The sequence below is a fragment of the Wyeomyia smithii genome, chromosome 2, assembly GCF_029784165.1.
Source record: "Wyeomyia smithii strain HCP4-BCI-WySm-NY-G18 chromosome 2, ASM2978416v1, whole genome shotgun sequence".
NCBI classification, from domain to species: domain Eukaryota; kingdom Metazoa; phylum Arthropoda; class Insecta; order Diptera; family Culicidae; genus Wyeomyia; species Wyeomyia smithii.
In genome coordinates this window covers 107,038,402-107,051,326 of record NC_073695.1, presented here as the reverse complement: position 1 = coordinate 107,051,326, position 12,925 = coordinate 107,038,402, and the positions used below count along the sequence as shown (strand labels likewise).

At 38.2% G+C, this 12,925-nt stretch overlaps 1 protein-coding gene across 3 annotated transcripts in view; it reads left to right on the top strand.

Annotated features, from left to right (window-relative positions):
* LOC129722064 (uncharacterized) overlaps positions 1-12,925 on the top strand; it is a 217,907-nt gene that overhangs the window by 193,513 nt on the left and 11,469 nt on the right. For all 3 annotated transcript variants that reach the window (XM_055675287.1, XM_055675286.1, XM_055675288.1), the window contains 2 exons: positions 6,589-6,723; positions 6,789-7,099. In XM_055675287.1, the coding sequence (XP_055531262.1) occupies positions 6,589-6,723; positions 6,789-7,099 (446 nt within the window). The remainder of the gene's footprint in view (positions 1-6,588; positions 6,724-6,788; positions 7,100-12,925) is intronic.

Sequence of the window (12,925 nt, the reverse complement as noted above, 5' to 3'; positions counted from 1 at the left end):
TTGGGAAGCTTTGGCATATGCATGCTTTGGCTGTGCGAATGGGTTTCCAGCTGGCGGAGAAGTAGACGTACCTTAGCCGCATCATTCAGCTGGCCTGCATTGTTCTCGAAGAGATTCTGGTAGCGGTTAAACCAGCGTCCGAACGTAACTCCGTTTTCTTCGTCGAAGACAAACTCGGTGATGTTCGATGAGAGGGACTCTAAAATCTGCTGATACTGAAGCTGCTGCTGCTGGGCCGCCATCTTCTGATCTTTAATATCTTGAGTTCACGGTTGCGGTTGCTGATCAACTCTATCTTCTGCCATTTTCGGGGATTATTGAGATCCTCGTTGCCAAAATGATATGTCCAAAGGTTTAAAAGAACTTAAGAGTTTTTACTAAAGAACATCTCTTTATATTCGAGGCTGGACAAAGAATAATCAAATTTTCTACTCTGACAACTGACAACTCAAGGAGAACTTTTCCCTAATTGCCTTGATGTAACAAACACTAAACACTAGTATTTATTTCTATTCTTCAAAATACCATTTTTTACCTCTAAAATTTTGAAGAACTTGACCCCCCCCCCCTATTCGAAATCCTGGCTATGCCAATGTACTATTATAGTTTATAATTGAATGGTGAATGGTTTAACTCATATCTACGTCACCGTAAGATTACTGTTAAGTTGGGTACATCACAATCCAGTTGGTTTAGTAACAGCTCCGATGTACCTCAAGGCACCATATTGGGGCCGCTGCTCTTCTCACTATTCTAGCGTAAAAATCAGCCCTTGCTATTTGATTATTCCATTGATGGAACAACTCTACAACGAAGTGAAGTTGTCACTGACTTACGAATCTTATTAGACACGCAAATGACATTCAGACAGCACTAGTATTTTTGTTGAATAAAGTGTAAGTGTATTTCAACCAATAATTAGGCTTCGAATAAATCGTCCCCTTAATGCTAGAACTAGATAACTCGAAATTTGTCAATTTTGAGTTAAGTATGCCATCATATTTATCGCGTCGAGCTCTATAACATATCCAAAACTCGTTGAAAAACGATTACGAGAAAAAAAGTTATTCATCAATTAAAAAACTAGATATCTCAACGTAAAACAAGCGTATTTTGTGATAAAACTAAATAACTCGTTTTTTGTTGATTTTTTAGTTGCTATAACGGGCCTGAAACGATATGGATGCGTTTCATAAAATCTGAACCTTTTCGAATTGCATTCGAATCGTCATCACCAGAATAGGTCAAATTTTCAAACTCGTTTTTCTCGAAACGTCAATTTTCGAGTTATCTAGTTCTAGCATTAAGGGGACGAAATGCGGAAAAAAACAGTGTAAACGTTACCGTTTGAGGAAATGAGGGGGCACTGTCTATAATACAAGCCCTGGGCCCCTAAAAGAGACCTTCGGTGTCCACCCCGGAACATCCAGACCAGGTGTTCGGGCTTAGCTAAAGCCTCCGTATAATATAGCCCAGAAAAGGGACAGCCTCTCTACTTAAACGGTAATGAACACAAATCTATCTATATATCTATTTGCAACGAAAAGACCGCAACGATAAAAAACGGCAAAAAGTCTGCACTGAAATTACCCACCCCTTGAAAGGCGTCGTACACAATTTACGTAACGCTAAAAATCTAGATTTCAGACCCCCTCCCCCCCAAATATTACTTAACGCTAATCAGCCTGACCCCCTCCGGAATTTTCAATTTCGAGCAAACATGACAGTTACTTAACTGTCTCTACTATCCCCTCTCCCACCCTCCATGCGTTACGTTGTGTACGACGCCAAACGATCTAGAAAAAGTTTATACCACGTCTACAACTGCACGAAAAATTGGTATCCGTTATGAAGATAGAAGAGTGAGAGAGAGAGAGAGAAAGAGAGCACGAGCGCAAGATCGGGAAGATGACAGATGGAGAAGGGATAGTCTGGGAGGAGGCGAGGATTAAAATCGTTAAAAAGTTTTCCACGTGTAAAGTGGATGGCTCCTTTCACGCTACCGGAAACTACTACAGGTTCGTTTTAAAATGCCGCATTTCAATGAAGCCATCACCTCAAAACAAGACTGCAAATTTTCGACACTGCAAACGAAAATGCCAGAAACAGTATTTTCACTGTCTCAAGTTGAAACGACCTTTAGTGTTACTGGAGTCAATTTTCAAGGAAAGTCCGGTCATTGAAAGAAATGAGTTGTTCGATTTGATATCGAAATTATTTTATTTTTATGTTAACGACTGGTAATTGTTATGCAAAGGTTGGTCTGTTATTTGGCTTTCTCAGTCAATTTTGCTAGATTGTCATGTATTTCCTTCATAATGACTGAGAAAGCCAAAAAACCGAAATTATTTTATAAACATCTCTGATGCAACACAGCGTGTGCGAAACCACAGAAAGGCTGCTAGCCAACAATCACTGTCAACTGATTAAAGGTGGAAGTCTCTTTCATTCTCAGATCGTTCGTGAAAGTTGGAATTCAAAAATTTAAATTTTAACAGGAAAACCTTTCATGACAGTGATAGTTTGCAGTGCTGCCTCGAAGGCTCTGGACTTAAGTGAAGCGATTGTTTTGGGAGGAGCTTCCACTCGCCCTATTGTTAATATATATAATTATTTAGAAAACAATTTAACCAGAGTATTACCCTTAAACAATCAAGGCTTTGTTATGGTTTCCATAGTTTTTGTGTCGATTTTTTAAATTTTTTTGATTAATTTCCAGGAAATAGTATTTCAATACGATACGATTTTAAAATTACATCCACGAATTTATAGCTATTTTTAGAACTTTATTCATTCAAGCATCGTTTCAACATATATGACAGGGTTCAATATTGTGATATCAACCAATCAAAGAACATAGCTATAATTAATAAGTATTCTGAAAGGCCGTCCCTCATCGAATTGTTATTTATGGTGGTTTCATAGGGATAACATAGTTTGAATTACACTGGGGTCGCCTTTCACGCGGTTGGTTGTACTGCATTTTAAAGATTAGATTAGATACCATGGAACGGGGTGAAATTGGTCAATTTCTATAACAATTTCCAATTAACTAGCTTCATGTACAAGTTTCCCGAAATAGTATAATTTTAAAACAAGGACTGGTATGTGCTCCAGTAAACCTCTGTGGCTATTGGTGAAATTTCTATCGTTCACCTCATGAAATAAATTCGATAATTCTATAAGGTACTAAGAGTTAAATTGGGGTGAAATTGATCACCAATGAAATCCATACATTCTTTTGGCAATATGCTTTTTTTCCGGTATGCTAAAGATAAATGATGATTTCTGTGCTGAAAAATATCACTTACAGCTAGTTTAGAAACGAAAATAACGATATTTCGATAATTTGTTTATTTTGGTTCACGAGCTGCTTGTTGCTAAATTTGCTCTTATTTGATCGTCGTTAGACCGATTTCACTTCGGTTTGTTGCAAAAGCTCAAAAACTAGCTCTGAAATTAAAATCTTTGTGGTTTCCTGCGAATTCATCAGTATTTCTTCAATGGTATGGAATGATCATGGTTGAAAATTACATTTGTTGAACTTTTATCAAACTTTATTCACTTCTCCAAATTTAACGTAATTAACCCTCAACTAAGATTGCTTCAAGTAAATTCAATACTTTTTTTTGTTATTTGGAAACTTGTTTGATCATATTTGATCGAGTTTTAACTGAGTTAGAAGAATTTTTTGAATTGCACCGGGCATGCAAGGGTTAACTTTGACAGGTATGTGAATCATGCAAAAGTTGCGTTTAAGGACACGTTAACATTGCCTAGTGTTGTAAGAGCAATACATTTTGATTAAAATTTTTTATCACGAATTTTCATGTGGTCAATTTCACCCCACTGATCAATTTCACCCCATTCCACGGTATACTTATACTAAACTTATTTGATACGGCGTACAAATAATCTTCCGAATCAAATAAAAATATTCCGCGTTACTGTAAAAATACCCCGTTAAAAAAACGCATAAAAACAACCCGCGTAAAAAGCGACCCTAGTGTACAGAAACATTTGAATTGTTACTTGGGCTTCAATGTAGCTATCGGTAACGACGACGATGAAAATGAACTAAATTACACTCACTCGGCTCCAGCCGATTTCACAAAAACTAGATAATTGATTCTAGCATCATCAAAGTGAATATTTTTTCCATAAATCAGAATTCAGAATATTATATCAAAAACAATTACCCTTTTAACCATAACGTTGTCTTTACCTGCTGTCCAATTTCACTCAACTGAACGGTGCTCTTCACTTCACTTAAAAGTCCACTCTACAATCACTTTCATTATTCTACTAACTAGTTGCTTCCTGAGACGAGATTGCCTCCGTGGTCCCGGTAGCCAGTCTCGGTCCTGGCAAAGTTGTCCGACACAGGCTCATACACAACCGCTAAGGCCTGAACGACCCGCCGAACTCTGACAAAGCTTCTTCGTCCATCGTCGGTCCTTTCGCTTCAAGTAGAGCTAAACTCCGGAGGCGATGAAGCGAATAGTTAGCCCGAACAGCATAATTATGAATGTAAATTCAATGAATTGTAAATGAGAACATGTTCGCTTTTCTCTTCGACAGGACGACCAAAGTTTCCGCTTTGCCACGCGCGATTCTTAAGTACAAGGCCGCAGCAGCGTCATTGCCTTAACCTCCGTCCGACAATGTTAGCGCCAGCGGTGGACAAAAAGAGGTTGGCAGTAAGCAGGAAGTGTGGATGTTGCTGCTGTGTCTTATTTTGCGGAAGACATCAGAAAGCAAGTTTGAAAGCGGTTGGGATTTTTGAGCATAAACTTCGACTGCATAACACTTCTGCAATTTTGAAGAGCCTTGTTCTGGTTCGAAATATCTTCATCCCAGAGGCCACCAGTATCTCTAGCGGATGAGAGTGAGTTAATTTGTTGAAATGAACTTAAAGCTAAGCTGCTATTAAGAAAAATCGCAGTGGCATACTAAAGCACTCACTAATGGAACAGTTGTATAATAGTTTTTAACCACTCAATCCAATGGATATGAAAGCTTCTAAAAGAAACTTTTTTCACCAACAATAGATTAAAGATTGCAATCGACTGCACTACCGGATGCAGTCAGATTCGAATTCAATGTACCTTTCGGCAAATAACAGGATATGCAAAATCGTCTAACCGACTGAAAGACAGCTGGTTAATTATTCATTGACATCAGACACCGTCCGTTAGCGTACGGTTTCGGATCGGAGGCGCCGGCAAAAAGTCCTAAAACGGTAAATCGTCTGCAAACATTTCTTCCGACAGACGACAGCCGAACAAAATGCCCGTACCGTTCGAGCTGATTTTCTTGTTTTCTTTTTCAAATAAAGCCAGATTTTCACACCCACCACAAAAACAAACACCGGCGGCAGGAAGTGTTGATGATTGTCAGTGAGGGAGAGAAGTCGTGATCCTCGCCCATCTCGACTTTCGCTGTTTGCTTTCCCCATTTCGACAGTCAACACCGAAAAGCCAGCTGATGATGACGAAAACAACTGGCGCGAGATGTTGTAAAACCGTATAACCCCACTGAATTATATACTCGACAAGATCGTGGTGAGGGCATTGGGTCGCGGAATTTACCAACACACATGACGTGTACCCACCACAAATGTTCATTACTATTCGTAGCCAACTTTTGGAATGCTAGAGGGCACTGTGTTGGAAGTGAAATTTTTTCCCAACTAATTCGTGTGCCACGAAGAAAAGTTGTTGGTAGATGATTTGAATTAAATCAATTGTCACCAAACTCATAAAATTTTACTGTCACCAAATTATAAATAAGATTGTGTGAATTCTCTCAAAGAGCGTAGTTCTGGAACCGAATTTAAAAAGAAAATTTTACCATTTTTCGCTTGGTTTTGGTCCAGTGTTTAATGCGTTTCAGCTCAATACTGTTTGGCTTAATACGGATGTCGTTATTGTTACCCGGAAAGAGAGCATGGAGCAAATTTATTATGAATAAGTTTTGATTATTATTTCGAAACTACTCGTTTAATGCTGATGACCATACAATTTAAAGTTGGCTCACAGACGATAGTAACATCAATTTTTCATTGCATGTTTAAATCAGTATCTTATAAACTTATCAACAAAATAAAAACAAGGGGATTTCACCTGATGGCATGAGTTTACCCCATACTCTTCTGCTGATTGCAGCTCACACCGTTCGAACGAATGAAGATGCCATCGCTCCCTGTGAGGCTGTATACCTATAATGCAGAGCCAGTGACAGGCGACCCGCAGCCACCCACCGGTCGCGTTGGTTGTTAGCGTGTTGCTGGTATCTGTAACAAATAAATGAATAAATGGGATCGTCTGCCCCGGTAGTTGCAAATAAAATATTCATATTTTAATTAAAGGCACGGAAACACAACTCGTTTGGTGGCATTTTTGTTTTTCAACGGTTTTCCTTTCTTGCGGATACGAATCACAGTGTGAACAGAGTGCAATTCTGTGTCGCTAAATTAACGGTTTGTGTTTTGATATTACAACGGTGATGGAAATTGTATACCGATGCAACTTTAAAATTATTTATCATTCAAAAAAATTATTAAAAAAACTTTTTGTTTTTTTTAAGGTAATCCAGACACACTGATCTGTGGCAATTGTCGGGAAATGTTCACGGATTTGACGGAGCTGTTGGACCACAAGAAAACTTACTGCAAGTTGCGATTCACCTGCAAGTGTGTATCACCTGCCACCACAAGAAACAGTAAGTAAACTTCCCGGTTTGTGCCAGGCAGCAACAATCAGCCAGGTTTGTTGTATCTACCACAGAAACCATCCCTCCGTCAGCCAAACTGCTGTGTGTGGCCTGCAAGGATTCGTTCTCCAACCCGTGGGACCTAATGGTTCATGCCCAGGCGGCTCATATGGTGAACATTTACGAGCTGGGTGATTCTTCGGATGAAGATAAATCCTCCACGGTGAGCGTCAGTTCGGACTCCCTCAGTCTAGCGCTCCCACCCGGTGACGGTTCCTGCAAGCGGTTGTCCAACGGCAGCACCGACAGCATAGAAATTTCTAACGACACTCATCACGTGGAACTGGATCAACATGATAAGGACAAATCTTCCGAGCAGAACGAGGTAAGCGAAAGTACACAAACAGATTAATCTTCAAATCTGGTCCGTGCTTGGACAAAAAAGCTACTTACGCAGTCATAGTCCCGGGAAAGCAAAACGTAGTTTTTGTGCGATGAGAAAAGAACGCACCCGATCCGGGAAATGAAAAGTTTCCCTTTGATTTATTCACATGGAAAGTTTCGCACACTACGGGGAACGTCCCTTTTACTTCCCGGGGGAAAGATGAAAAAGTGAAAATCTGCCATCTGTTTTCGGTTGCTGCACTAGATTTTCCCTTTAAGATAAGCCATCCCCAGTAGCCGTCTAGCTGGCAACTGCCAAGCGGAACGGAAGCAATGGACCCAGAACTCTCGGCACGGCAACGTGTGGAAATAAAAAATACTGGGAGGGAAAAGTTTGTCGAACCGTTTCTTCGCATCACTAGCAACTTGGCTATTGGTTTATGCACTGATCCGAAGTACAAATTTTTGTTTGGGAAAAGTTGCGGCAAACTTGTTGAATGCATTACGTTTGAATAAATTGAAAAGCTTAAGAAAAAATTAACTTTTACAATATTGATTCGATCACGGCACGTGACTTATTGTGAATCGGGCAAGATCATTGTTACAAGCGATTAAAAATCGTTACTCATTCGATAAGATTGTCAGTCGGCTCGGGAGAGACTGTTAGTGTTAGTAGGATCGCACAGTGCGTTGAGTGTATGGTATGACGGGACCAAAATCAAAACTACATGATTTTGTTGACTAATCACATAAATGTAATAGGGAAAGTTGTCATCAACTTTAGAGCTACTATTTGCATAAAAGTCTTATAAGATTCGCTGAATCGCAAAAGTGTCTCAAAAGCCAATTTTCTAATCTAATACTAACAACCATTCATTATTCTGTAAACTTCGTCCATAGTAATGAGATGGTTTATGCATGGTATTCAATTTTACATAATTGCTTAAGTGACTCAAATGCAATTATTACGAAAAAAAACAATAAAAATAAAAATTTTTCTTTGTTATCACAACTTAGTGCATTTTCAACTGTCAAAACATCATCTAGCAAAAGTTGATTTTTAAATTTTGTCTACGGGACGCTGCACTGTGGATCGTAGCGCTAGCCCCGCAATTGTCCTGTACACTAAACAGTTGGCTGCGAAGTCTGTGTATAATAAACAGAAGGTCAAGTTCCGAATCGGAATATAGCACCAAGACTTCGCTTTTATTAGCATTTTATGCATGCTAACATTAGCCTAAATCTAAAAGTGATTGTCAAAACACGACTCTCTGCACCTAGTAAGTGATTTAGCCTTTCCCACTCAAAGTTTATTATTTAAAAAGGATAAGGTAGATTAAGTACATGCTCTTCAGTTTTTAGAACGAAATGATTTATATCATGATAAACTCTCCGGCATTGGCACTTTGACGTACTTTTGCATACATTGCAGTCACAGAAATAGTTACAGAGCTTTAATTCTTCTAGGCAACTATTTTGAGCTTTAGGGCAACAATTTTTTGCGTCTTTGTTGACCAGTGTTAATCTTTTTGTAAATTTATCGAGAATTTTGTTGAAAAACAATCAATAAAACTGGTCGACAAAACAAAAAAAAATTGCATTCCAAAAGCTTAAACCGGAAAAAAGAAAGATTATAGCTATTCAACCATACCTATGAATTTTAGTACCCCTAGCCATTACCAAAACGCGTCAACTTACGTGAGAATGTCGTATAGAAACTGCTCGTCAGGTTCGTCGGTGTAACGTCATGTTTACGAGGAACTCTTTTAAGTCTCTGAAAAAACGGTGATGGCTAGGGACACCAAAATTCACACGGTTCTTCGTCATTTTCTCATACAAACTATACCCGCTATAAGTTTTAATAGCTCTACTGAGTATTACAACACCTAGTCGAAACAGGAGCACCCCGAAAAGTTAACCCAAACTTATTTACACTAAGGTCTTTTTTTACACGGGTTACTTTCATGCTTTTTTTAATACGCGGCTTTCTTACGCGATTTTCTACAATAACGCGGATTATTTTTACGCATTTTTTTTTTCAAATAACGCAGATTTTTTTTACTCGATTTAGAAGATTCTTTTTACGCGGTATAAAATAAGTTTAGTGTAAGTAAATCTAATAAAGTAAAATATCAATTGTATGGGTCATGACAATAAGATTTTCTGTTTTATTAATCTATAAATAATGCATATTTTTAAGATATTTGCTGTTATTTTCAAATATTAGGCAACTTTCGTTGATTCGGGAAAAAGGAACAAAAATACATTATTAATTGTATAACGATACGAGTCAGGGTCGTTGCGATCAACTTCCGTCTTGTTCTTCAATGAATTTTCGTTTTGGAAGCACTATAAAGTCATTTTGTGTCTTTTGTTACCATTTTTATATCATTTTTCAAGTTAATATTGACTTACGTGCTATTATGTTTAATCGCATCTTTTTATCGAGAATCCGAAGCGTTAGTTTTAGTAAATATAAATGAAGTTACAGATTTGTGAATAATCTGAACAAACGGAGACTTGGGTGGGGAATCGTTATATGGTGAAAAAGAAACTTGATAGCAGAAAGCCAGTACCAAGTTTTTTTTGTTCTATTTGGAGCCCCAAACAATCCTAAATTTATCGGAAGTCGATTGGTTTGGTCTCCGCTTGGCGCATTGCATTTCAAATTTATTTGGAAATTTATATGGAAAAACCAACGTTTTGCATTTTCCATTCTAAAGAGCTCAAAGTGGCTCAAACCATAGGTTTCATGACTTCAAATGGTAGGTTTTTTGATGCCTAACAACTTGACCGAAGGCATGAAAGAGCTAGGGTCCCAAAAAAATACTGGAGCTGTTCGAAATTGAGTATGTCAAAATTGATGTTGCAAATCATTTTTTCTGCCAACACTGCCAGTGTACCGGCGTTAGTCAGATTTCCATCAGAATTAACCTCTGAAACACGTTGTAGATTCTACCCACGCCTAGAATATTGACCTGAATTTGTTTGTTTGATTCAGCTGAATGTATAAACTTGTTACGACAGGTTATTTCTGATAGGAATTCTACTGACGCCGGTACATTGGTAATGTTGGCAGAAAACAAGATTTTCTGCATTTAAATCGACATATTCAACTTTGAACAACTATAGCTCTTCTTGGGGACATCCTAGCTCTTCTGTGCCTTCTGCAAAATTGTTAGGCATCTAAAATACTATACATTCACATAATGTAGTGCATTATTAGATCATTATTGAGCTTTCTAGAAAGGTAAATGCAAAAAAGTAGGTTTTCCCATATAAATTTGAAATGCAATGCGCTAAGCGGAGACAAAACCAACCGACTTCCGATAAGTTCAGGGTTGTTTGAAACCCCAAAAGGAACCAAAAAAACTTGGTTCTGGAAAATCGATCACTTTTCCCCACCCTAATAGTTAGTTCCTTTATTAAAACTAAAATACGCATATTTATTTGCTTAAGTTTGTTATAGTTTTGTTGAATAGTATCAGCAGGTTCAATAGGAGACTTCGAATTAGGAGTAATCTGATAAAAATATAAAAAATAGTTTTTTGGTCTCTTGAGTACTACGAAAGATCAATGCTGTTTCACGGGAACATCGCACAGTAAAACTTCAATTTTATAAGTAAAACTTTGGATTTTTGAAGTCAAACCAAGACGACACTCATACTGAAAAAAACATCGTTGTTGTTGCCTGTTTTTTTTATGTTAATGTTGGCGAAATCATTTATGTTTATGCTAGCTCAGCAAATTTGACTGGAAGAAAAGTTTTAGAAGTAGAAAAATGACGTGTGCTGAGGTATACCGCAGGCGAACAAAAACTTCTACCAAATATACTTTTTCCCGGTTCCGAAAAATAGATCATTGCACGATGACGCCATATGGCTTGGGTTTATTTTCGGTGAAACCGAAAGAAGTTTTATAATAGATATATGTTCATTATTGCTAATTTCTCATGCTCTTTCTCATGGAAAAGGTCACAATCTTCGCAATAATAGAAAATCACTCCAAATACTAACACCGTGTAAACAGACTTTCCGGAACTGTCAAACATGACCAACCCCTTCTGAAAAAAACCTAGCACTAGATGACAACCCCCCCTCCCCTTCCCAGAGATCTAAGAAAAACGTAAAAAAAATATTTAAATAAAAAAAATTACCGTGTCAAATTCAATTTATTTATCACTCATACATTTGTGACAACATTTCACATGATGCTGACTGCGCTTTATATAAATGTGTAGGTATACCTATATCCTGGGTATAACCTACCAGGACTTTCTCCAGAAAACCCTGTACGCGCAGCCGGCGCGGAATCAAGCCACAAGATTAACGTGGACTAACTAACTTTATTTCTGTACAACATTACTTAAATATACCCTACGGGTAACTCAGGGTGAGAGGCTTTTCTCCCCTTCGCCCTGGTCACCACATACCTAGCTGTATTACTCTAACCTATGCTATTGCTCGGTCTGTCTCTTTTTTTATGCCTAATTTTTAGTACAGATTATCAACTGCTTGAGAGCGCTTTAACATGTGCTCCAAAACACGTGCGCTAGCGTGAGAGCTAAGAACCCGCGCGTGAGCATGGGCGACGCTGAGCGACGCTACCGTTTGTCGAGTTCTTTTTGTTTATTCAATGCCTCGGTGGCTTTAGTGACAATTCATCGCGGAAGGCAAAGTGCTATCGCCAACGCTTGCATAGCAGAACCGTTCGCGGTCTTTCCTCAAGATCTTTCCTGCTTTCTTTACAAATGGTCTTGTTTTTGGGGGACAACGGCGGACGGCAGTGTCCCGATTCTATACTCTACCTGTTTTTCATTTCTTTCAACGGAAGGCTTACTGTCTTTCGGACTAAGCTAGAATGTACCGTATGACAAAATTCTGCGTGACGGAACATAAGGTATTTTCTGCGCGGGTGTGACGTCACATAAATACCATTTGTCAGAATTTGTCTTTTGATACAAGGAGAAAAGTTGTTTATACAACTCCATACGATCCATGTCTGAAGAAAACAGAGAAAATTTTCACGATTTTGCCAAAAAATATCGCAGCACTTACCAGCTCTGGAAACAAATGAGAATCTTGTAATTTTTACTACTTAATGGCACGCGTTGAGAAAGCAAGCAATTGTTTATGTGCTTGAAGAGCCTTCAGAAGATTTCTAAATGCCACAGATAAAAAAAAATCGAAAGTGCCCGCTGCAAAACTTCGTGCAATGTTTTAGCGTATTTAAATAAAAGGCTACTTGGTTTTCATCCAAACCCTCCCCCCTTGTCCCAGCTTGTCACAAAACGATCATACACCATCTCTTCCCTTGAATACTACGTCATTTAAGCATGTTCCCTAACATCTAATTAGAAATAGGTCAAATTCAGTTTAGTTTCAGTATTTAGCAGCATTTATTCATAAAAATAGTAAAATACCTGTAAATGGAATGTTTTAACATAACAATTAAAAACGAGTGAAGATAAGTAATTGTAATCAGTTAATAAAGCATTCAACATCCTTGTTTGTTTACTTTGGAGTATATTGATAAAAATTTTAAAACAAAAACATGTATGTACTTCAGATAATTTATGACTCCAACTGCAACCGATTCAAATTATTGGGCAAACCAACATAGATCGGAAATATTTGATTTCCTTGCAGCACAACAAGTTTACCACTAAACCAACGATCAAAACCCTTCTGCCAGCAATCCTCGATCCAACAGGCCAATTCCAACTAAAGACTCTCTCTCGTTGGCCGACGGACAAAATATTAAGCCACTTCAACACAATCCCTTCCACCACATCGTAGAACAGGCGACCTACCGAACAGGGTATTGG